Source organism: Pelmatolapia mariae, linkage group LG23 (genome assembly GCF_036321145.2).
Source record: "Pelmatolapia mariae isolate MD_Pm_ZW linkage group LG23, Pm_UMD_F_2, whole genome shotgun sequence".
NCBI lineage: Eukaryota > Metazoa > Chordata > Actinopteri > Cichliformes > Cichlidae > Pelmatolapia > Pelmatolapia mariae.
In genome coordinates, this window is record NC_086246.1 from 17,210,978 (window position 1) to 17,236,722 (window position 25,745).

General features: G+C 45.4%; 1 protein-coding gene across 3 annotated transcripts in view; it reads left to right on the forward strand.

Moving 5' to 3' along the window:
* Window positions 1-21,006, forward strand: part of raph1b (Ras association (RalGDS/AF-6) and pleckstrin homology domains 1b) — a 40,216-nt gene extending 19,210 nt beyond the window's left edge. Inside the window, exons 3-18 of one of the 3 annotated variants that reach the window (XM_063466599.1) lie at window positions 3,614-3,733; window positions 4,049-4,154; window positions 4,259-4,453; window positions 5,685-6,109; window positions 6,605-6,691; window positions 7,144-7,218; window positions 11,136-11,213; window positions 13,083-13,242; window positions 13,449-13,570; window positions 13,899-13,964; window positions 14,064-14,207; window positions 14,792-14,902; window positions 15,528-15,626; window positions 15,727-15,847; window positions 16,353-16,489; window positions 16,578-21,006. In XM_063466599.1, coding sequence (XP_063322669.1) covers window positions 3,614-3,733; window positions 4,049-4,154; window positions 4,259-4,453; window positions 5,685-6,109; window positions 6,605-6,691; window positions 7,144-7,218; window positions 11,136-11,213; window positions 13,083-13,242; window positions 13,449-13,570; window positions 13,899-13,964; window positions 14,064-14,207; window positions 14,792-14,902; window positions 15,528-15,626; window positions 15,727-15,847; window positions 16,353-16,489; window positions 16,578-19,181 — 4,650 coding nt within the window. In that variant the 3' untranslated portion in view covers window positions 19,182-21,006. The remainder of the gene's footprint in view (window positions 1-3,613; window positions 3,734-4,048; window positions 4,155-4,258; window positions 4,454-5,684; window positions 6,110-6,604; window positions 6,692-7,143; window positions 7,219-11,135; window positions 11,214-13,082; window positions 13,243-13,448; window positions 13,571-13,898; window positions 13,965-14,063; window positions 14,208-14,791; window positions 14,903-15,527; window positions 15,627-15,726; window positions 15,848-16,352; window positions 16,490-16,577) is intronic. The other 2 variants (XM_063466600.1, XM_063466601.1) reach the window with 2 other exon arrangements.
* The last annotated feature ends 4,739 nt before the right edge of the window (window positions 21,007-25,745 follow it).

Below are 25,745 nucleotides of genomic sequence, written 5' to 3' on the forward strand. Positions count from 1 at the left end.
ACTTGTTTTCCCCTTCTCTCGTACTTTGAGATCATGTGAATTCATAACTTTCACAAAATAACTCTTGATCTTAATGTAGTACATTTTCGTCTGAATATTAAGAGAATAAAGACCCAAGAAAGACTGCAGCTATTCCTGCATATTTGTGCTTCCCTACAGGGTTTAATATTGGATCCATCAACTTTTAGTAATAAAACATGCCTCTGTCACCTAACCAAAGGCTTGTTTGAAGCCTGACATGTCATATTTGGTGTGAAAACAGGCCTTGGGCTGCATTAGTCACTCCAGTCAATGTGACTTAAAAACAAGAGATCAGCAAGTTCACGTTTTAGCCAGTCCAGCTTTGTTTTCTCGCCTTAAGAGAGAGCTACTCTTTCTGAATCGTCACCCTATTTTCTGTATTGCGGTGAGGGTAGACTTGACACATCTGCAGCCAGTTGGATTAATAAAAAGTCCCACTTAATCAGTTGCATACAAGGATGTTTTATTAAGAGTTGTATGTACGGAAACTTATTCGAAACACAATAATTAAACAACAGTTTAACATCGAGTTTTCATATTGCTCCCTTTCTAATCCTCTCGATACACTCTGATCTGGATGACTTGGCCTAAAGATAGACACGTCTTTCTTTTCCTCCTCCTCCCACATACTCAACCTCCTCAGCACTGGGTGCTTACTGCGCTTTCTTTAACAGTTTGAGATTTTTGTTCTTAGAAAACACTCTGCATAAAGAGATGAGCAGCCACTGCGAGTTTACATGAAAACCAGAAAAACCAAAAAGAGACTCCAGAAGGAGACTCCACGGGAAAAGGCCTTTGACCTTTATTCTTTCACCCCAGACCTCTGAGCTGCCCAGCAGTCACAGGAGACAGATGAATGGCGGTCATGCTCAGACAAGACAGACGGGACCATGCAGCATCAGCAGGGAAAAGGCCACGGCTAGTGTTTAGTTTGCGATGATGCCTGTAGGAGTGCATTTGCAGACTACATATACACACACACATATATACACAAACACAACCTCCTATCCCCGTGTCTCTCTCAGGTCATGCTCCATAAGCTTAAAAGCAGGGCCTCAGGTGGTAATTCACTTAAACCTGCAGCAGCATCTGCTGTTAAGGCCGTGATTCCATTAGAATGACAGCAGCTATTTCCAAAGTGCTCTTTGTTTTCGGCTGTGCATCATTTTTGCTCTATTTTTACTCTTTCTGCATCTGGACTGAATACACACCTACAGCATATCTATATATATTTGTACTTTTAGACCTGAGCACGTGTGTGTGTGTGTGTGTGTGTGTGTGTGTGTGTGTGTGTGTGTGTGTGTGTGTGTGTGTGTGTGTGTGGGGGTGGGAGAGACTCTTATAAAGGACTCCAGGTCGTTTACACACAGCTGTTAAGTGTCCTGCAGTGCGACTCATTTCCTGTTTGTGTATTTACATATGGAGTGACCTCAGGGAATAATGGCAGTGCAGGCTCATTTGATTTTTAGTCATTTCCTCTTGCGCTCGTCTTGATGCCATAGCTAGAGATACTCACCTGATTTTACAAAATCATGGCTGTGACTGAAGGGTCCCCATATGGAGCCACATTTCATGGTAGCCAAGGAGACAAACGATTCAAATTGTGTTATGATGTAACATGTGTGGGTATAAGGGTAGTGATGTCTGGATCTCACTTTCAACACCTCAAGTTTCTTCCCCCTATTCCTACAAGTGTACAAGTGCCACCCCCACCACTACCGCCACTATAAGTGGTATGGATAAGCTGGACGACAGCTGGAGCTTCCTGCCAAGAAACAAGCCATGGGGGAAATTAGGAATTTTGCACATCCTGGCTATTTCCTGTTCTGACTGCCACACACGTTCATGAGTGCATGGATGTAATTTTAAGCGCACACATACACACTGGGTTGTTTTTGTTTACATACTCATTGACTCCATTCTTTCCTCCACAAGATGACAAGTTCATGTTTCTCATGTGTTTTAATGAGAGTGCCGGAAGAAGGAAGCTATCCATCATCAACAGTATAATAAACACTCTGCAGGGACAGCTTTGGTCTGTAATACAAGCTTGTAGCACCAGCTTCAGGGTACGTCTTCTACATGCACCACATACAGTGATTTCTAGTAGTAAGCATGCTGGAATTTGTCTGAAATAAGCACCCCTCAGCTGCTTAGCTTTTCATCTTTTATCTGGTTTGCTCCTGACCTTCATCACATTCTAACAACAAAGCATAGCTTTGAGATCATCAAGTGTTCATTTTAGCCATAAAGGCAACAGCACACAAATACTCACACATACAAGCAGACTTTTTGCTAGATCAAAAGAGCAGGGGTCATCAGCGGGGTTAATCCCAGTTTGGTATAGTCCCCTCTAGTGACTGACACCACATAGCTGGGATAACATGGAATGACACCCTCTGAAAACATCAATGGGATTACTCTGGAATATTCCATCTGACTGGCCTGTTTTGGGGGCTCCGGACTATGCCAAGACAGGGGTGCACACCAAGGGAAAAACGGGTTGAGCGTTCTGCTTTAGTTTGTTTAATATCCAGTGTTGAATATACAGTGGTGTAATATTTGAAAGTGTGCAGTAAGAAAATGTGTTTCTGCACTCGGCACTTCCTCTGGCATCTGACCGGGTATCACAGCCATGACCTCCTCCTCCTGTGCTCAACCGTACTTTGCTTCCACTTGACAGGTCTGTCACCAGATTAGTGAATGTTCCTCGGTGCACATAGGCATTTGGGTGAACATATATTTTTCACCTGGACCGGAGACCATCGCGTTAGAAAGAGAAGGAAATGAGGATGAATGTAGGCACACATCAAGGCTGCAGATTGTTTTGCGTTGTCAGTTGGAGCCATTTTCTGTTATGTTTGCCTCCTTCATATCATTCATTCAGTGTTTTGTCTACTGTGGCGTCCTTGTGTGTATGATAAGGATTGGGTTAGCTGGCCTTTGGAACTTGTATTAAGGACATTTTAGCTTTGACTCTAGAGCGTCAGATTTCCTCCTGATTTTATTCTGATTCTGTTTAATTGTTAGATATATGAGCTGTGGGACTCAAGTCGGCCAGGCAAACAGATGCATGCTGGTGTTGCACCACTTTCCATTTAACCCACTAGAGGGAGCTCTGCCATCACCTTTGACTAAAAACAGCTGGGCATTCTCAGCGAGCCAGCTATGCTTTCCATCCTATTATCCACCGGCCTTTAACAGCACATACTATTGCTCCGTGTGGTCTGATTAATATCTTAATTCAACAGTGATCTGTGGGTCTCCAAAGAAAAGTGTTTTTTTTTTTTTTCTGCAGACATGAGGAAGATGCTCTGCTCCTCCCTCTGTGTTGGCTCTTGAACTGGTAGTAGAGGTGCTGGGCGTGTCAGTGATGCACAGCACACAAGACACCACAGGGTGATCGCACAGCACAGGGTGCCCGCTAGGGGTCTGCGAACGGTTGTCATGGTAACAGGCAGTGAGGTTGGCATGAGATTAAGTTGTTTTTGCGTTTTGTTTTGTTTTTTCCCCCTCTTTCCTCATTTAGATCATTCCTGCTATGTGGGTGTGACTTGTAATCATGTGAAATTGTGTGCGTGTGCGTGTGTAGATGGACCAGGTATCTGATGATGAGTTGGACCATGGAGCAGAGGAAGACAGTGACAAGGAGGACCAGGACCTGGACAAGATGTTTGGAGCCTGGCTGGGAGAGCTGGACAAGCTCACACAGGTTAAAACACAAATACACTCACACACACTAAGGGGGTGGTTTGTTACACAGACGTAGACAGAGCACCGAGAAAGGATGGGGCTGTATCCATAGCAACCTTAACACTGCTAATCCTGTCTCCCTTTACTGTATCCTAGCAACTCCACTCCCACCACCACATTGTATTTGTGCAGGTCTGTGGGTAACTGAGGAGTCTGGCAGGCAGACGTGGTTGTTACGATGCGCTTTGACTGTAGTGTCAGAGTGTGAATGTGTGTTTTGCAAATGTGTATCTTATGAGTTTCGCGTGTGTGTGTGTGTGTGCGCACATTGCAGAGTCTGGATGATGGCAGGCCGCAGAAAGCACTGCAGAAACCTCCTCTCAGGCAGGAGACGAACATGGCCAACTTTTCCTACCGCTTCTCAATGTATAACATAAATGGTAAGACCTCACTTCAGAGTCCCCATCAGTATAACAACAGAACAGAGATGCACTTATTAGTATAACCCTCTCTTTGGCAATAACTCTTGCTTTGCTCCTTGCAGAGGCATTGAACCAAGGCGACACAGTGGACCTGGATGCCCTGATGGCTGACCTGTGCTCCATCGAGCAGGAGTTGAATACCATTTCCAAACCAAACTCAACTTCTCGCAGCCAGAGCAAAGGGCAGCAGAGGGCAGCTGGAGGGCGCAGTGCTAGCACTAAGCACACAGGCACCAGTGGAGGAGGAAGCAGCGGAGGTAGTCCTGCTGAATTATGGGCTTTTAAAACAAAAAGTGCAGTTCCTAAACAATTTGATACTCATTGTGAAGAAGTGAGACTGTTATCATTTGGTATCCTTTCAGATAGTAGTCAATTGTAAGGCATGATGTCTGAGATTGTTGTACAGCAGTGGCTTCCAGCTTGCAGCCCAGTCAGATGAGCTCAAGAGCCCTTCCATCACTTCCACCTCATTTAACCTCATTTTAAACTTGATCGGGAATGTTTTCAGTCTTCTTCATCTGTTATTGAACCATCACATTCAGCTTACCTGCTAGCCATATTTTACACCATGAGTGGCCCACATAGAATATAAGAATAACCCTGTGGCGGGGCGTGGCCTGCGGTGCAGTGCAGGGAAGGCGGACACACCTGCACGGCATCTCAGGCCACGCCCTGCCACAAACCCTTTATTGTCATTGTCCATGTACAATCATATTATGGGTTCTCCACACCAACTGTGCAGGAATAAAATATAAATAGTAAGACAGCAGGAATAAATAGCAATCAGGAGGAATATATACAATGCAGCCCACTTTGATCTTAGGTACGCTGGACCTGTGAAACTCCCCTTTCTTTAACTACACATTTAAAATCCCTGAAATATCTTAATGTAAGAAAAAGTAGGGCAGTATAAGCTGTAAAACTAAAGTCTTCAAAAGCCATCGAGCGGCCCAGATTGGAGTCTTTGGGAGGGGAATTCTGTTCCCCTGGCCTTATATTGACACCCCTACTCTACACTGCTAGGTTTCCAGCTTTTTATTCATGCTCTTAGCTAGCTTGTAGTTTTTGCTGTTTATTCAGCAGCTGTATTTGTATTCCATATACATACTGCGTTTAGCAAACAAGTTCAATTACTTATCCACATTTTAGGCTACCTGTATCAACCATTTTTTCACATTTTGATCATGTTGAGGATTTTGAAATTGATACCATAGGTAATCTTTCCAAGTCCCCCCTAGCTGTAGCACAAATATACCCCCTGTGGTTAGGAAACACTGCTGTGCATCAAAAAGAAGGAAGTCTTTGTGGGATGAAACAAAAGTGTAAAACTGGGGTTGAGAGAAATAAACACCTGCAAAGTTATAACAGAGAGAGAAAAGGTGAAGCTTTATAGAAAACAGTCAGTTTTGTTGAGATCTTTCTTCTCGTGTCAATATTTAATTCAATCAAATATTAATTTCACTGTCAAATTGAAACCTGCCCCAACAGGAAGTGCAAGCAGCAGTACTCGAGCATCACCGGCCAACACGGTACGAGGTGGCAGCGCCACTGCTCGCCCTGCGGCCTCTAACATCTCCCTAGATGACATCACCTCTCAGCTAGAGAAGGCCTCCCTGAGCATGGATGAAGCGGCACGTCAGACGTCCTCCTCTTCCTCCTCCTCGTCCTCATTTTCCTCCAGCACCATCCGGCGGCCCTCGTCCGGATCGTCTGGCGGCGGAGGGCAGCATCGGAGGACTGGTTCGGTCGGTGCTGTCACTGAGCAGGACGCACCATCCCAGCGGTCTAGTGTGAACTCAGCATGTGCCTCAGCTTCAAGCATGGACTCCCTGGATACGGATAAAGTGACAGGAGGAGAGGTGGAGAGCCAGGGCAGCCCAACCTCACAAGGACAAAACCAAACCAATACAGAGGTACGAGCCACACTGAAACACACACATAGACGTATCAGACGGTTTAAATGAGTCTTTCCAGATGTGACGGTAAGTGTAATGTACACAAGGACTGCGGTCAGTTCAGTTTGTAAGTCAGGAGAAGTGAGAAAGTACTAAGCATAGACCTTAACGAAGCAAAGCATGTTTATACACACATACTGATTGGAAGGAACTGCATGCCTGAAGTCTATCCAAAGTAAATGCACAATGCAGCCTCTGTATTGTGCATTCGATGCTGTCGGTGAATGCATTGCAATCTCAAGTGTGACTCGGATTACAATGTCAACACCTACCTATTGTTCACTAACAAAAGCAATGCCGTGGTCGGGCGGCCATGACAGTCTCTCGCATGTCCCCCCTGTTTTCGCCTGCATGTGTTTACACTGTCTGTGTTTGCATCCTTTCTTATATCCACGGCCTCTGTCCTCACACACGCACACACCCCACCTGCCTGCACCCACCCGACTTTTCCAGCATGTCACGCTACGACGAGCCAACAGTAAGCCGGCCAGACGGCAGCTTGACTTCACCTCGCGAGAGGGTGAAGTGGATCGGGCCACCGTAAGTGTGTGTGTGTTTGTGAATGATTGAGCAATTTCTCCAGTTGGTGTGCACAGTTAATTGTTTCAAGTGTAATGGACGTTAGGTGCAACAGAATTTTTACAGTTGAGCTGTCGTGTGTGTGTTTGATGTGTGTGTGTGTGTGTGTGTGTGTGTGTGTGTGTGTGTGGTGTGATAGCGTAGCTGTGGAGTCTAGGTTTCAGAGAATATACCATGTATTCACGCTTTTCTCTCTCATAATCATTGCCTCTTTTCCAACAGCTGTATCTAATGACAACCATCGCTGCTGCGTGCATTAATGAAACCTTCTCTCGCTTCCACGCTTCTCTGTACAAAAACAGATCAAAACACCTGTGATTAATAAGCCTCACAGAATCACCTGGCACTGACTTCTCTATATTTTGTCTCTTCTTCTGCTCTTATCCTCCTCCCTGTCTTCTCCTCCACCCAAGCACTCCTATCTGGACCAAGAAACCTCGCTCATTCTGAAAAGCATAGCTGGAAAGCCTTCTCACCTCCTGACCAAGGTGACTTCCTCATACACTTTTTGCTTTCATTCCTCTCCTGTGCATTCGTGTTTGTGTCTGTGTGCATTGCTCCTGTCTTCTGCTCTGCTCGTCAGTCCATGCTGAGAGTGATTATAGAACAGAGGTTTGCAGAGTAACAATCTAATAATCATGGATCATATATCTGGCGAATATTTCAGAATGGATTTCTCCTCGTGCTTTACTTTCACATAAAGAGATTTATTTTTTCAAACATGCTTCCACATGTGGTGTTTTGTCTGTGGGCCTTCATTTTGTTCGATCCTTCTTTCTAACTTCATGTTGCTGGCTTTTGATTTGCACTCAGTCTTCTCTGAGCAATAAAAAGCTTACAAGGGAAAAATTTATTAATGTATTAGCATTTATTACGCAGTATTAAATCATTACTTTTAATATTTTGAGTTGTTTAGAAGTCTGAAACAGGAACCAGTATGTGCTTGCAGGGCTTTAAATGGCATGATTTGTTGCCTTTCTCTTATTTTGAAAGGTTCATCTGTGCTTTAGAAAAACTGGTTACACAAGAGGCAAAACAAATGTGAACAAAGTCTACTTGATAGCTTTCTCTGTGGGTTTTGGTCACATGTCACAGTCTTCAGCAGATGGAGCTTGCTCACAATGAGTTTCTCGTATTATAGAGACTAAACCGTTACTTGATTCAACCATAGTTAAGAAAGTTAAGACCCTACGTGCTAGCCAAAAGTGGAATTTGTGTTTAACTGAAAAAACAAATCTAAGTTGTACTCCAGCTTAGTTTTGTTATTCAAATGTCTCTATAATCCAAGTCGTGTCTGACGCTCCCATCACCTCTTTTAACCTCTGAGTAGATGCTTTGGCTGCTGCCTTTGGCTTCTTTGCAAAGTTTATGCTGAGCATATGTGTGCATATTTGTAGTTTGGAGTTCATTGCTTGTGAGTTATCCCACCTTTAATACACAATGCATAGCAAGAAAGTACAAATCAGCTGATTCCAAGTTGGTTGGATATTAAATCCTTAAATTCTATAATGCTGATTAACTAGAGGAAATGGTTACAGTGTGTGTCTTTAGAAACTGAAAGTTTGCAGTGCATTTTTCCACACAGAGATCTCCATTAGTGGCTGTTGGCAGTAAATTGTGAGCCCTTTCAGTGATGTCCTTTATTATTTGAATATAATGGGTGCCGGCAGCAACACTGTCAGCCCATCTGCCCTCAAGTTTTAGAGCTGGATATAAGAATTGCAGTCACCTTATCCAAGAAGCTGGGAAAGAAAAGCGACTGGACTTCTTTAAGTTTCTTGATGATGTTTTACCTCTCATCCAAGATGCTTCTTCAGTTCTAAGACCAAATGGTGGAGAGTCCCAGGTATTTAAACCCTAGCACTGTTGAACATGTGCATCGTCACATGAGCTAAGGTGTGAAAAGGGTTATTATCAGCAGAGGTTTTGGGTGGAACCGATGTGAGACCTTGCCTCACCCAATCATGTGACCTGTTGCGATCGACTGACGCAAGATATGAGTGGGCGTTAAGCCATCCTTAATTTTAGGTGTTAGACAGTTGGTGCTGTAAGCCATCCCCTCTGTTCAAGGATGGTCGTTCACATTGGACATAGATGGCTTCTTTCGCTCCTCTTCCATCTGTCTTCTCTGTCCAAAATGTGGACATTGAGATCCTTGAAAGAGTGACCTTTGTCCTTTAGATGCAGACGTACAGCTGAGTCTTGTCCTGTCGAGGTGGCTCTTCTATGTTGTGCCATAGACAAGGACATCTCCCACTAGGGATATCCACCAGTCGCTTTTCTTTCCAAGCTCCTTAGAATACCAGGATAACTGAGATGCTACACGGACATAGTCACCAAATCTTTTGGATTGATTCAGTGGTTCAAAACATTGGTGCCTGTTGCTGTAAACAGAGCACTCAGCTGTATATTATGTTTGTTTTTTTAAGGGGAGAGGAGTGATTGGCTGTGAGGGGGTTTATGTGTTAGTGTTACACTTTCCACCAGAGAACAGAAGAAGGCGAGCCGCGATCGCCTGGACTCACAAGTTTTCTCCCTCTCCTCGCTCGCGAATCAGAATACTGAATGAGCGCGGGATGCTTGGGAACAAGCGAGGCGGGAGAGAGTGGAAAGACATCAAAGGAAGTGGCTGCCAAGATTTTTCTTTCTTTTCTTTTTTTTTACAGACTAGGCAGAAGAGCTTTTTTTAAAATTGGCTCTGGTGTGGCTCAGTGTGAAAGTGGAAGGAAAAACGCCTGTCGAATCGGAGTCGGTCTAATGTCTAATAAAAAGCAGGGAGTATGTGTCGTGTAGAGAGGGAATAATAGATGAGAGAGTGAGGAGCGCCGGGAGGGGGGGCGGGTTGTCCACGCTGACATTTCTGGGGCTGAACCCACAGTGGGACTCAAATTGACTTCCCACTGTAATCTGTACAACTCGCGTGACCTCTTGATCACTGTTGCTCTTACTCAGTCTTATACACACACACACACACACACACACACTGGGGTGCGTAAAAGCCTGCCACTATGTGTTGGCCAAACACACTCTTGGTTTTAAAGCTTTAATGTGTGTGTGCCCTAGAGTCAGTCATGTGGAAAAGGTAGTCTGGGTCAAGGAGCGGGCGGGGGCTTCTTGAGATAAGAGGCTTGGGGAGCACTTGTTAATACCCCTCACCCTCTCTCTTTGAACACACATGCCCGTGTGTGTATGTACACATGACTTCAAATATTCAGCACCTCAGCTTCTCATTCACCCACTCTCCGTCCTTGTCTCTGTGAGTTAGCTTCAGGGCCATAGTCGGTCATGGTCTTCCCCCGCCTCGTCCCGATTGGCTAAAGGGTTCAGGGTCCTTTAAACGGAGTTTGCTGGTTGGGCGGCCCTTCCTCCTGGTACCTTTTTTTGTGGGGATTATGCTCCCCTCGATTGGGTACGCTCCCAAACCCCTGCATCTGCTGTAAAGAGAGGAAACGAGTGATGGAGAGGGGAGGAAGCAGGAAGGGGGAGGGGCATTTTCCTCCCTACTGTCTCACTTGGCGTTTTAGTCAAATTGTGCTTGTCTTGGCCACACATGTCTGCGTGTCAGTGAACCCATGCCGTCACTAAAGTCCTCGCTCAGCACCGTCTCAGCTACTCGACCGCTGTCATCTCTGGGTGACGGCAGATGTGGATGCAAGGCTGACTTTGATCGACTGGGAATTACGCTGGAATAACTTTTTGTTTTTTAATCTTGGTGTGAAAGGTGGCGAACAGATTGTTGTTCATTTGAATAGAAGAAACCGCTTTTGTCATATTTTTAAATCAAGTTACGGACACATCTGGATATTTCCCATTTTGAGCATTTTTTTCTTTTGTTTTTCTTTTTGGGGGGGGGGGGGGGGGTTTCACATCTTTAAGTTGGCTGCATGGATGCTCTTTGAGCTGATTCTACATTCATCTGCAGCCTCTCGCCCTTTGGGGATCTTCTACTATTGTCTCCCCTTCTGCTGTATAGCATGATCAAAAGAAACCGCCGCAGCTCCACATGAATCCGGCATGAAACCATAAACAGCAAGCGGAGCACCATTTTTGAGGAGCCAATGCCGGCACGGCGTCTTTTATCATAATTGCGTCTATTTGTCTAATTGAACAATCACACTCAAGTAATAAAACACACGTGGAAGCTTACACAACCTGTAGGAATGGAGGTGATGGCATCTTGTTGGAGGGGGCAGGTAAGCAGCCTGGAGCATGGGGGAAATTTAGATTTCTGCCCGTGACACAAGGCGCCATCATTCCAGATGCTTTTTTTCATGAAGTTGTGCATAGCTGCATGTGTTATTCCTGCCAAAGGAGGTGACGGATGTATGACGAGGATGAGGCTATAAAATCAAAAGGTATTTTTTATGTGTGTGCTGTATTAACACGCTCCTGTGTGTTCATCTAGGAGGAGCAAGCTGCCAAACTGAAGGCGGAGAAGATCAGAGTCGCCCTGGAGAAAATCAAGGAGGCACAAGTCAAAAAGGTAGGACCACCTCTTAACTCGCTGACTCTTAGAAAGTGCAGGGATATGAAGCCCTTCTGACTTCTAATAATTGCCGTCTTGTCATATTTCGTGCACGCCGCATTTCTTTGTGAACTTCATTCACAGCGAGGCAGTGAAGCATGCAGAAAATAGGTCATTGCAGTGTTTGATTATGTGTGTGCGTCTGCTGGAGGAGGGAGCAAGGAAGCAGAGACGGGCTTCAGAAAAATAACGCAGATCCACATAAGACATGTTATTTATCCCGCGTATCAGCTGAACAACAGGAGCGCCTTGCTGCACTGACAGTTTGCTTCCACTGCGAGGTCGATACGGGACTCCTCACACAGGCAGGCCTTTTTTTTTTTCTTTCTTTCTTTCTTTTTTTTTTTCTCCCCCCAGGCCGGTGAATGAACCGTCTCTTTGAATGAGACCAATGCCATTTAACAGAATGGTGTCCTTTTTTGCATGCAATGAATGGTTGAAGCCTAATAGTGTTACAGCGAACAGGGCTAGAGTATGGCTAGATAAAGGGTACTGGTACAGACAGGACACGAGAAGAAAAAAAACCTCAGCTAACACAGGAGAGCGCTTTGATGTGCTAAATTACTCGTGCCCTGTTGTCGGCGTTTTACACAACCAGCAATGATTTGAATTTCACTGAAGCAGTTTGACTTCATCTGGATAAGAAATGGATCTTAAAGGATTTAGATGTTAGATTTAATTTAACTTTTTTCCCTCTGAGTGGTGAGGGGGGGAGGGGGGGGGTCTCCTGTGAGAAATGTAGGTCAGACTCCCCCCATGTCTGCGACTCATCGCTGTCCCTGCATTCTCATTGGTCTGCGCTTCACTTCAATCATCCGTACTGGCACGCGATTGGACGTCGGGGTCGCAGTGGGAGGTGACATGCAGGAGGGTCAAGGAATCCGGGGCTTTATTTGGTTTCACACATCGAGGCTGCGATTGTGTGATCCAGGATTTGGCACGTGTGCGAGTGTGTCGCATTCAGATTAGTTTAAGCTTTCGTGTTCTGGTTGCTTAAAGATGCCCAAACTACAGCCATATTCGTAGTCATGTTTAGTGGCCATATGTGGGACATGGAGATCCAGTAAATGTTTAAAATGATCCTCATGAACACATGATAAGATGTCATTCTTTCACTAAACTGAAGCTACAAATTGGAAAATGTTCAGCTTTTACACAAAAAAAATACTAAAAATCTCGTGCGAGTTAGAATTTTCTGAAAATCTTTGAACACAGTAAATTGAGTAAGATTGCTCCCAGGATTTTCAAATTGATACCATAGGTGTATCTACTAAAATACAAAATGTGGGGTGGGTCTACTGATCAGTAGGTTGGCGATTTAATCCCTATCTGCTCCAGTCTGCATGCCAAATATCCTTGGGCAAGATACTAACCGATGTATCCACTGGAGTATGAATGTGTGTGAATGTTGGATAGTAAGCACTTACAAGCTTTTAAGAATGGTAGTGTGAATGATTGAATGAGGCATGTTGTATAAAGAGCTTTGAGTGCTCCGGGAGAGTAGAAGAGCGCCGTATAGGAATCACGCTGTTTACCATTTAAAAATCTCAGAAGAGTTTGAATTCCAGTGACCTTCACATGAAGGTTAAAGGTCAAATTTCCTGAAGATCACCTAAGACTTCCAAATTCTTAGCATCTACTAGGAGGCTGAGGGATACCGTTCCCTCCACATTTTCCAAAGCTGTCCAGTGGGCCTTATTGGAGTATTTGCTGGGCTAATTCTGGCCCCCAAGCCTTATGTTTGACACCCCCGATCTAACGCATGAATGACGATAAATCTCACATACTGATATCATGTTTTAACGTTTCCCTCTTGGCCTTCCTCAGCTGGTGATCAGGGTCCACATGTCCGACGAGAGCTCAAAGACCATGATGGTAGACGAGCGGCAGACAGTCAGGCAGGTGCTAGACAGCCTGCTGGATAAGTCCCACTGTGGATACAGCCCTGACTGGTCTCTGGTGGAAACCATCACTGAGCTGCAGATGGGTAAGGGAGCAATCGCCTGAGTTGAATAAACATTGTTTATGGTTTTGCTTCAATCTGCGCTTGTAGCATAGGGTTGAAGTTCAGGGGTTCTCGCAGCATAATACACAAAGTAATATGTAATAGTCACGGCCCCAGTTCCAGGTCAGCAAAAGAAACCTGTTCTCGCCTGTTCTTCATTACCTGTTCTCGCTCCTCCTTTTTCTCAGAGCGTATTTTTGAGGACCACGAGAACCTGGTGGAGAATCTGCTAAACTGGACCCGGGACAGCCACAACAAGCTCATGTTCATAGAGCGCATTGAGAAATACGCCCTCTTCAAGAACCCTCAGGTGACCGCCCGTTACATTAAAGCTACACACGTATGGTGGCGAGTTCAACAGACCGAGGGCCAGATAACATCCTCTCCTCTTTTAACTGCTCTGCGTTCGGTGTGCAAATGCCGACTGTGTATGTTATACGCGCAGAAGCATTGTTTATGCATGCTGAGTGCCTGCATAGAGCCAGAGAGTGAATAACAGAGTGTGTGTTTGTGTAGGAGTGTCAGAAGTAGGTCAAAGCAAGTGAAAGTGAATAATTTATTTACACATAGGATAAGGTGAGACTTTCTCCCCCTCCCATCCCTCCATTGACTTCACTGTTTTACTCAATTGCTTCCAGAACTATTTGCTGGGGCGGAAGGAGACATCAGAAATGGCCGACAGGAACAAAGAGGCTTTATTAGAGGTAAGATGGTGTTTTATAAAGCAAACGTTTGTATCATTCCTTCTAATCTGGAGTGTTACTTAGATGAATTATTTAATGGGTTTTTGTGCAATGCTTCAGGAATGTTTCTGTGGTGGCTCAGTGTCTGTGCCAGAGATCGAGGGCATCTTGTGGCTCAAAGAAGATGGGAAAAAGTCATGGAAGAAGCGTTACTTCCTCCTCAGGGCTTCGGGGATCTACTACGTCCCCAAAGGCAAAGCCAAGGTCAGTGACGGCTGGTGTACGATCACGCTACTCGGACGCAGAAATGAAGATTAGGAACAGAAATGTGGCATTTAGGGTTATGAGAAGCAGATCCACACCAGATTTGTGGCATTTCCTGTTTGCTTTTGATCACTTTGAAGAACAGCAGTTGCGTGCGTGGCGTTTGCGTGCACATGCTCCCTTTTTAACACCACCGTCCTCCCAAGTAATTTTTCAAATTTTAACACTTGCAGTTCACAGTGGCACCATGGAGACATTTATAAGTCCCATAGTACATTTCAGTCCCAGCTTTGGTACTGAATAGGGCATTCTAGATGTAAGTTAGACCTTTAATAGCAAATACACACAAAACGTAGACAAATGAAGGACTTTGCATAATTATTTCAAGCCGTTCTGCAACTGCTTTACTCATGCACTAAAACAGCATGAGTGAAGCTCATATAGTGTTTCTATACAATGACAGCACATATGTGGTGGGTAAAATTCAGTTTCTTCACACAGAGCAGCAGCAGCCAACAACGGTCTCTTTTAGGTCAACCACGCATCAGTACATGACACAGTCCCCTGCCTCTCTTTCTCCTCAGGCATCCAGAGATCTCGTGTGCTTCCTGCAGTTGGACCATGTTAACGTGTATTACGGGCAGGACTACCGCAGCAAATACAAAGCTCCCACTGACTACTGCCTGGCCTTGAAGGTGAATCCCTGTAACTGCATGGTGAAACGTTGCGTTGTCCTGATTGGCCTGCAAATAACAGCAGATCTTAATGTTCCTCCAGAGACCTAAACCGGCACAAATGAGCACTTAGCTAAAAAAGCTACAGATGATGTCCAGTTCTGTGTGTGATACAGATCTTGTAAACACATTTTGCAAGTCAAATAATTAGATGTCTGCATATCTGAAGAAATCTATAACAAGAGAAATGAGGCATGATAACATGGATGGGTTGTACACGTGTTCTCCTTTGCATCTGTTTAAAGTAGAGGTTTGAACACATCAAATGGTTCTTGTAGTCCCCAGAGATATGCAGTCTTAGCACTTCACTGTTACCCCCATGCACTTAGTACCATTAGTCTGCTATTAGAAAATGCCTCTGGAGATCTTTTCCAAAGAAGTTGATTGGATTAGTTTAATCTGAATAGAAAGTTTATTTACTGACTGCATTTAATGTAATGAATAAGCACTTGTCTAATAAATTGCAAGAGGATGCTTCGATGTCAATTGCACATCTTATTTGTTTAAAAAAAATCCTTTTATTTTGAATCGTTTTGCAGTGTCTGTGCAGAGCACTTAATGATCATAATACTTGTTTTATTTGCAGCATCCACAAATCCAGAAGAAGTCCCAGTACATCAAGTATCTGTGCTGCGATGATGTGAGGACACTGCACCAGTGGGTGAATGGAATTCGCATCGCAAAGGTTGGTTTGAAGCAGAGTTACTGTTCAAGGCAAAGAAATAAGCAGATAAATGTTTTGTTTTAATTTATGAAATGCATCTGTGTTCTTCGATCTCGTACAGTATGGGAAGCAGCTGTATTTGAACTACCAGGAAGCCATGAAGAGGACAGAGGCAGCCTACGATTGGTCCTCTCTCTCTACGTCTAGCATCAGATCTGGCTCCAGCTCCGCCAGCATACCCGGTTCGCTCACGAGCTAGGCTAAGCACCACTAATGGCTCCTTTAAACGCATCATCATGTCCAGTGTATAATTAATTCAACATGGAAGCAATTTAGCTTTAAAAACAAAAGCACTTCCATTTTTCTTACTAAGTTGATGCTAAGTTATGCTAGTTATGCTACCAGATAGAAGTGGAGCGTATTGTAAAGTGTATTCAGACATGCTCACCTACCACTGTTAGAGGTCACTCTGAACACAGAACAAGAATGCAAACACACACATATTAACAAACAGGCACTAGATAGGTCTCTTCTGTCCTTTTAACTTGCTTGATTCACTAAAAAGAAACACATTTGTGTTGGAGAATGCTCAGAAACAGCAAAAAGATGTACATAATAAATATTCTATGTCAAATCTTTTAAATTTTTATGAAGGATTTTTGACTCATCTATGATGTATTTCCAATATTACTAATTAATAAGAGGCCTTTTACAAAAGGCTTACAGTTTTTCATTTGTTTTTTTCAGAGTCCCAGTCGAATCATTCGGGCCATTCTGACAGCGGGGTGGATACGGGCTCCTCTCATGGGCGTTCCCAGAGCGTGGTAAGCTCCATATTTTCAGAGGCCTGGAAGAGGGGTACCCAGATTGAGGAAAACTCAAAGGTATGAGTTTCAGCGTGTTAAAATCCCATGTCTGCAGGAGGATGTGTGAGTCACGTGACAAAGCTAACACTCGCTCTGTTCTCCGCAGATGAGAATGGAGGCATCCAGAGGGGCCACGCTGCCGCATGGTTCCCACAGCCACCGGCATCACAGCCAGCATTCAGTTGACCACTCAGCCCTGACGCCGCCTCCGCAGCAGCCTCAGGCGCAGCCTCCATCACGGCCTCAGTCTCAGCCCCACCCCCAGCAGCAGCAGCAGCAGCAGCACCCCCCACAGCATCAGCACCCATTGGTGCAACCCCAGACGCCAATTCAGCTGCAGCAGCAGCACCAGCACCCGCCTCCCCAGCATCTGTCTCCTCAGGAGGCAGTGCCGCCACCGCCACCACCGCAGGCAGCACCACCGCCACCGCTACAACCACCACAGTCTGCTCAACTACATCAACAGCAGCTGCAGAAGCAGCAACAGTCACAGGCCTTCAGCAACTACAACCACATGCCCCCACAGGAGCAGCAGCAGCAGCAACCAGCTCCCGCACCCCCTCCACCTCCGCCACCTCCACCACCGCCTCCCCCACCCCCTCCACCAGTCCAGACGGTGTCATATCAGTCGCCGGCTCTCACAATGTACAAGTACAGCACCATCACCAGGCTGCAGAACCAGAAAGGAGGCAAGATACCCTTTCACCTCCCTGCTACAGCCCAGCAGGTTCTGCCCACGACTCTGACACCACCTGCACTGCAGGCCATCAAACCAAACGTCAATCACATTGCCGCAAGGACTAATGTGCCCCCGCCTCCTCCACCACCACCTCCCCCTCCACCGTCCATGCCAACCCCCGGGTCTGCCATGGCTGTGCTGAAACTGGGCCCACCCAGTCCGGCTACTCCACCGGCTTTCATCCCTCCACCGCCAGTTCCTCTGTCTGCTCCACAGACCAATGGAATTACATTTCCTCCCCCTCCGCCGCCCCCACCGCCACCAGCTATTGCAGCTGCTCCCATGAGTCAGCCTGTCTACCACAGTGGACTCAAGCAAGCGCTGAAGGAGCGGTTTCCCAGCCCGCCGCGGGACCTCCCGTCTCCAAACGGTGGGCTCGAGGATTCCCCACCACCTGCCCCCACACCGCCACCCCCGCCTCCTCCACCTCCACCACCGCCGCCACCACCTCCTCCTCCTCAACAGTTCCAAGTACCGGCCCAGTTTCCACCTCCCCCTGCACCCCTGGCAGCACCACTGAAAAACTTCAACCCAGGCTTTCTCCCTCATACTGCCCCCAAGCCCATGTCACCAGTCTCCCCTTTCCCTCCTGCCCCGCCTCCTGCTACAATGAGTTGCCCGACCCCAGCTCCACCACCACCCCCTCCTCTACCTGCACCCCTTAAGAAGCAGTTCAGCCTCCAGACAGGCCACACCTCCACTCAACCCCCTCCAACTCTGCCTAAGCAGCATAGTTTGTCTAAGCCACCAACCATTTCCACAGGAGCCCCTCCCACCATGTCTCTGGTGAAACAGCTAGCCAGTCAGTTCCCAGGAGCTTCATCCCAAGCAGGCAATCAAATGGAGACTTCGAAAGCCCCACTCTCTCCCCCTGCAGTTAAAACCAAACCAAAATGGCAGCGTGGGGGTGGCCAGCAGCTGCAGTCTCCCGAATTCCCTCCTCCTCCTCCAGACAGCAACACCGGCTTCCCTGCTCAACCACCACCACCTCCTCCTCCTCCTCCTCCACCACCTCCCCCAGCACCAGTCACAGGTCCGACGCCACCTCCTCCTCCCCTTCCTTCTGGAAACATGGGCTCCCCCATACGGAGGTCACCCTCTGGTTCCTCTAGTTTTGGAGGCAAGAAACCTCCTCCCACCCCCCAGAGGAACTCCAGCATCAAGTCCAACGCCTCAAACTCCTACGAGGAATCCAGGAGAAATTTGCTCAGCAAGTTTGCTCCCCAAGGCAACACCGCCCCTCCCTCCAATGGATCGCCTTCAAAGGAGCCCTCAAATGGACCTCCTGCTCCCCCAAAACCAGGAAAGCTCAACCTGGCTAACCTGCCCCTGGCACTGCAGGCCAAGGTAAGCCAGGCAAAGCAGTCTAGTGGCGACTTCCCTTCCCCACCTCCTGAGTGCGCCTACTTCCCACCTCCTCCACCTGCCTCCGAGCTCTTCCCCCCTCCACCACCTCCAGGTAATGACGCCCATACGGGCGGACCTCCTCGAGTAGCAGTGGTGAATCCCCAGCCCCAGGCTCCTCCTCCTCCACCACCCATCTCCCTCGTCAGTAACTCAACATGGGGAAAGAGCTCCCTGAAAAAGACTCCTCCGCCCACGCTCGGGCGGCGTAGTAACAACACCCCAGAACCACCTCCGCTCTCACCACCTCCACCCACTTCCCCAAAAGGTAGCTCAGGCCAGCCCAACTTCTTGGAGGATCTGAACAGGACACTGAGGCGAAAGTCAGTGGGACGCCAGGGCTCCACCAACTCCGCCGGCCTCTCAGGCAAGTTGGACCCCGCGGGGACCATGGACGACATGGCGCTGCCCCCGCCGCCTCCTGAGCTGCTCCTGGACCAAGGAAAGCAAAGCAACGGAGGAAACGGTGGCTATATGTCCGGAAACATCTCAGGCTATGCAACACTACGACGAGGACCCCCTCCTGCCCCACCCAAAAGAGGGGATGGCACCAAGCTTACTGGATAGTAGTTGAACTTGTCGATAAGGACACAATGAAGACGAATGAATAGACAATGAAATAATATACTGAAGTAAAAATGCATTAGTGGACTACTCTTTTCTTCTCCTGGGGACACGTTAATAAATGACTGTGTATATACTAAAAGCCAAACCAGACCATCTTCAATTAGTGTTTGCTAGTTCTTCATTTTTTTTATTGCTTGGCTTTCTGGATGAGTGAGGTTTACAATACTGGGACACTTTAGACTCAAACAGGTTAAGTTGGAGGTGTCTAAACTATCCAAGCTCCCTGGAACATGAAGTTTTTGCCCCGTACGGTATAACCCCACTTGTCTGGTACACCAAGCAGCTCTGAGTAAACACTAATAATAAGACTTTGTGCAAATATTACTGGATCCAGGTCTGAGCCAAATCATGCATCTGCTTCTTTGCCACAAGTTTGTGCCACGTTACTGGAGACGCAACACAGAAAACAACAAAAACTCATCATGATCTCTCTGCTTTGGTACTGCATGGACAACATGTAAACAACAAGCTGTAAAACATGAAGCTGTGTGCGTGCATGTGTGTACGTGCGTATGTGTGTGTGTGTGTGTGTGTGTGTGTGTGTGAGAGAGAGAGAGAAATGGACTGAACGTGCATCCATGCATTGAGTGCATGCATGCGTATGTGATGGTATGGTGGTAGTAGTTAATCATCATTAGGGAAGGCCTTCATGGAACAGGGATTGTCAGGTTTGCTTTTATATAAAATTATTTAAAGATTGGTAAATGGAAGGATTTTTTTTTATATGTATAAGTGTCTTTTAAATAGATTAAAGCCTAGAGAGGAGCAGATCAACATTAGCGCACAATGGAATGTATCTGGAAGAAAAGAAAGGCAATGATTCAGTAAAATCTTTTGTCTTAAGCGTTTCTAGACTGTTTCACCACTTGACAAATGCAAATCAGAAGGAAGCCTTACTCTTAAAGTCTTGCACAGAGGTCAAAACAGAAAGGAAGTATCTTCTAAAGGTTTCCAAAAAAATGGCATGGACTGTGCGGCTGGATTTAATTTAATGCAAAACTTGTACTGGACTTTGTAGAAAAGGAGAGAGGAGGAGGAGGCCTGGGGTGGTTATCTTTGTGGACTGTGTGAGTTCCCTGTGTGCTGGCTTGATTTCGGACCTTATCCTTCAGTTTGTATCTGTACAGTTGCAGCTGCTGCTCCGTTACCGTTGGTTCCCCCGCCGCCTTCTTAAGTTCACCGTCCAGGAAGTGGTGAGCACCGGCTGGATTCAGCCACGTGAAGTATCGAAGGAGAGGTGCATTTTATCCGGTTAATGTACAGAGCGTCGAATCATGTAGTTTATTATAACACGAATCATCTGAATGTTCAATTCAACTTTGTGTCTATGGAATCTCGTTTCCTCGTGGTGCCATTGCTGCTCCATCTCTTGGTGCACAGGGTCAGAGGTTATCTAGAGGGTCGACTATGAAGGGTTTCCATTTCTAGCAGCGATGCCTTCGTTTTTAGGGTGCTAGTGCTGTCCTTTGACATGTCCGTGTGTGCCAGGATGACATATCATGAATATTTCAGATCATTTAGACTGGCTTTGGTGTGGGGTGGTGTTGATTCCATACAAGGCCTTGAAGACAGTGTATCTTTTTTTTTTTCTTATAACTGAGCGTCATTGTCCTTACCGGGATGTTTGCTGCAGTACAGTATGTAAGTTATATCGATGTGCTGAGGCGAACACGTGGGGCCAGATGAAGAAAAACGTTTGCAGATGAGAGTAAATGTTTCCTCTTGCATATAAACTGAAAATCACAATATAAATGTTTAAACCAGACCTCAACCCGTCTCTGTGTCGTTTGTTCAATTAATTTAAAAATTATGTGTAGTTCAGTGCAAAAGTCTTGAGTCACCCCTCATTTCTTTTTATTTTGTTTCCAATGAGCCTTTCTTCAGTTTTTATTTGGATAATGGCTCCTTTTTCACTCATTTTCATTCCAGCTGTTGTATCTGACCATTTTTCTGAAGAATATTTTTGTTAAGCCACCAACAACCTATGAGTCATTGAAGTATAAAAAAGCAACTAACTCATGGGATGAGCCAGTGTTTGTCTACACAAAAGACAAATTGGAACCAGTTTTAAATTGTCTCTTTGTTGCTAGCAGCCTGTCACAAAAACGCATCATCGTTTCCATTTCTTGAGTTGAATTTATGAAAAATGCCACAGATAACGCAGTTTGACAGACATTAAATATTTATGTATTGTTTAAGCTGAAAACCTTTCATGTCGCTACATGGTGTGGAGTGTGTCCTTTAAAAATGTGAGGAAAGTGGGCAACTGGAGGAAAAAAATATTTATGGCAGATGAACAGTATCTGAAAGACATCTCCTTTAGAAATAGGACAAAAGACCTGATAGATGTATCTCGGCCCTCAGCTGATTCCTCAACTGTTCACTGAAGCCTCATCAGAAATGCTCTCAGTGGAAGGGTGGCTGCTAGGAAGCCATTATTATGGAAGGGGAAGTGGGAGAAAAGGGTGAAATATTAAAATTGGACTGAAAATGAGTGGCCACAGGTCTTATGGAGGAATTAACCCAAATTTAAATGTTTTGTTGAACTAATAGTCAGTATGGAGGTGGTCAGGCAAGAGGTACAACAGTGAGTATGGACAGCCACATGTACAGGGTGGGCCATTTATATGGATACACCGTAATAACATGGGAATGGTTGGTGATATTAAAGTCCTGTTTGTGGCACATTAGTATATGTGAGGGGGCAAACTCCTCAAATGGGTGGTGACCATGGTGGCCATTTAGAAGTCGGCCATCTTGGATACAACTTTTGTTTTTTCAATAGGAAGAGGGCCATGTGACACATCAAACTTATTGGTAATGTCACAAGAAAAACAATGGTGTGCTTGGTTTCAACGTAACTTTATTCTTTCATGAGTTATTTGCAAGTTTCTGACCACTTATAAAATGTGTTGGATTGTCAATGCAGCCCTCTTCTCCCACTCTTCACACACTGATAGCAACACCACAGGAGAAATGCCAGCACAGGCATCCAGTATCCGTAGTTTCAGGTGCTGCACATCTCGTATCTTCACACTATAGACAATTGCCTTCAGATGACCCCAAAGATAAAAGTCTAAGGGGGTCAGATCGGGAGACCTTGGGGGCCATTCAACTGGCCCACGATGACCAATCCACTTTCCAGGAAACTGTTCATCTAGGAATGCTCGGACCTGGCACCCATAATGTGGTGGTGCACCATCTTGCTGGAAAAACTCAGGGAATGTGCCAGCTTCAGTGCATAAAGAGGGAAACACATCATCATGTAGCAATTACAAATACCCAGTGGCCTTGAGGTTTCCATTGATGATCGTTGATCGTTGTACCCCATATACCACACCAAACCATCACTTTTGTTGTTCCAACAGTCTTGGAGGGATCCATCCAATGTGGGTTAGTGTCAGTCCAATAGCAGTGGTTTTGTTTGTTAACTTCACCATTCACATAAAAGTTTGCCTCATCGCTGAACAAAATCTTCTGCGTGAACTGAGGGTCCTGTTCCAATTTTTGTTTTGCCCATTCTGCAAATTCTGTGTGCCGATCTGGGTCATCCTCGTTGAGATGCTGCAGTAGCTGGAGTTTGTAAGGGTGCCATTTGTGAGTAGCTAATATCTGCCAAAGGGATGTTCGACTAATGCCACTCTCCAGTGACATGCAGTGAGTGCTACGCTGTGGGCTCTTGCTGAATGAAGCTAGGACAGCCACTGATGTTTTTTCATTAGTGACAGTTATCTTGCGTCCACATTTTGGCAAATCCAACACTGAACCAGTTTCACGAAACTTAGCAAGCAGTTTGATAACTGTAGCATGGGAGATGGGTGGTCTCGTAGGGTGTGTTGCATTGAAATCTGCTGCAATGACCCGGTTACTGCGTTCACCAGATATCAACACAATTTCGATCCGCTCCTCACGTGTTAGCCTCTTCGACATGTCAATGGCTGTGAACAAAGAGAAACTTGTAAATAACTCATGAAAGAATAAAGTTACGTTGAAACCAAGCACACCATTGTTTTTCTTGTGACATTACCAATAAGTTTGATGTGTCACATGGCCCTCTTCCTATTGAAAAAACAAAAGTTGTATCCAAGATGGCCGACTTCTAAATGGCCGCCATGGTCACCACCCATCTTGAGGAGTTTGCCCCCCTCACATATACTAATGTGCCACAAACAGGACTTTAATATCACCAACCATTCCCATTTTATTACGGTGTATCCATATAAATGGCCCACCCTGTAGAACACGATGAAAGCTGTGTCATGGTTTGCATTTCAGCCAGTGGTGTTGGAGTGAAAACTGATGAAATTATGAACATACAAAGCACATAACACTTTGATCCATCGTGCAGTACCATCTGTAAAGCTTCTGATTGGCAGCAGCTTCATTGTCTTCAGCATGACAGTGATCCTAAACAACACAGTAGAACCATACCTGGATAATACAACATTATCACTCATGGATTGGCCTCTCCAGAGCCTGCACCTCAACATTATTGAAACAGTGTGGGATCATGTTAACAGAGAACAGAACAAAAGGCAGAAACATCCAAAGAAAGCTCTGAATGTCCTTCAAGAAGCCTGGAGAACTATTCCTGAAGACTATTTAAAGATATGACATGAAAGCTCCCTAAGAGGGTTCAGACTGTGTGGAAGAATAAAGGTTGTCATGCCAAATATTGACTTTAAAGCTCATTAGAATTGTACAAACTCTGTTTTTGCCTTACATACTGTATTTCCCTGTATCTTTGCATACTTTTTAATAAATCGTTGCACCTAGTTTCAATTTTCCCACCACAATATAAAGAAACGAGGGGTCACTTAAGACTTGCACATCTCTGGATGTTTATTTGTTTGATGTGTTGCATTCAAGTGCAATTTACAAGCGACTTGTTTGATTGGTAGGTCACACACCCCCTCTAGTGGTTTTATCCTACCTTACACTTTACACCAAGTAGCGGTTTTTGATATGGGCGACATGGGCAAAAGAAAGTTGCTTGCACCCATGCTGCCCCGACATCATGACAGCGCATTTTTGGGATTGCATGGGCACTGGTCGGTTTTCTATCACCCATTTGCCAGGAGTAAGGGCGCCCTCGGTTTGCGACTGCGCCTTCTGCTTGCGGCACAGGGAGGAGAGGACGGGGCGGCGGGGGATTCTCTGGCTGGCTGAAGCGGCATCTAATAACCAGCTCGCAAAATACAACAAAATAAAAACAAACCAACAAACACGAAAACAGCAGACATTATGATACAGACTTATAATTTGCACTCAATGTACCCCTGCATTTGATGTTTTTTTTCTAAATTCTGTATGCGAAAAGTGAGCGCGAGAGCCCTCGGTGCGCCTGCTCGCTGCTGAAGTCAAAGTAAACTTTATTGTCATCTCCGCTACATACAGTCCAGTATATAGAGAGACGAGACGACGAGGCTCCAGTTACAGCAGTGCAAGTAAACAAACAATAAATATAAGAAGAGTAAGAAAATAAATATACGTTTTAGGACCAGGGGTAAAGGGATCAATAACAATTTAAAATTTATAATTTACAGTTTAATGATTTAAAGTCTCACACACAACCTGTCAAAAAGGGAGAGGGTTTCCAAATAGAGCCCATTTCATTCATAATGTTGTAAATCAGAGCCCATTATGTATTCATGATTTGTTCCTGGGTTGTGCGAAATCCCAGAAATAAACTAAAGCGAATCTGTGAACTAAGGTGTAGGTCTATTAGGTTATGTTGTGGTGATCCTCGGGATGGGGGATGGGTGTTCATACTGGAGTGCAAAATTAAAACCAATGGAAGAGGGACAAGAAAAGTTCAAAGCCCTTCAGGTGCTCAGTTTAGAAAAAAGAAAAGAAGAGGAGAAACGAGCAAAAGATACAGGTAAGCAGATGTGTCATTGGATAATGGCAGGTCATGTATCCTGAAACAATCAGAATACTTTATTAATCCCTAAGGAAATTATGTGGGTTACAGTTGCTCCAAGAAGAAATTGTAAAAAATAGTAACAGTAACAGACTAAACTCCAAATAATACATTATGTTGCAGATTTTAAGAAATAGGACTAATATATACAGATAACTCAATTATAAATATCAAGGATTAACAGAGGTGATTATAAATAAATATCAAGAAAATTGACAAGAATATTACAGAGTAGAAAAAAACGTGTGCAAAAAGAGTGTATTAGATGGAGGAGTTGTACAGGGAGATGGCCACAGGCAGGAATGATTTCCTGTGTCGGTCAGTGGTGCTTTTTGGCAAAATCAGTGTCTCTCTGAGCGTGCTCCTGTGATTTGCCAGCATGTCATGGAGTGGGTGGGAGGTATTATCCATGATTTTCCTTATCTTGGACAACATCCACCTCTCAGACACCACCCTAACGGAGTCCAGCTCTATCCCCACAACACTACTGGTCTTGTGGATCAGTTTATTTAGTCTGTTGGCGTCTGTAACCCTCAACCTGCTCCCCCAGCATGCAACAGCAAAGAGGATAGCACTGACCA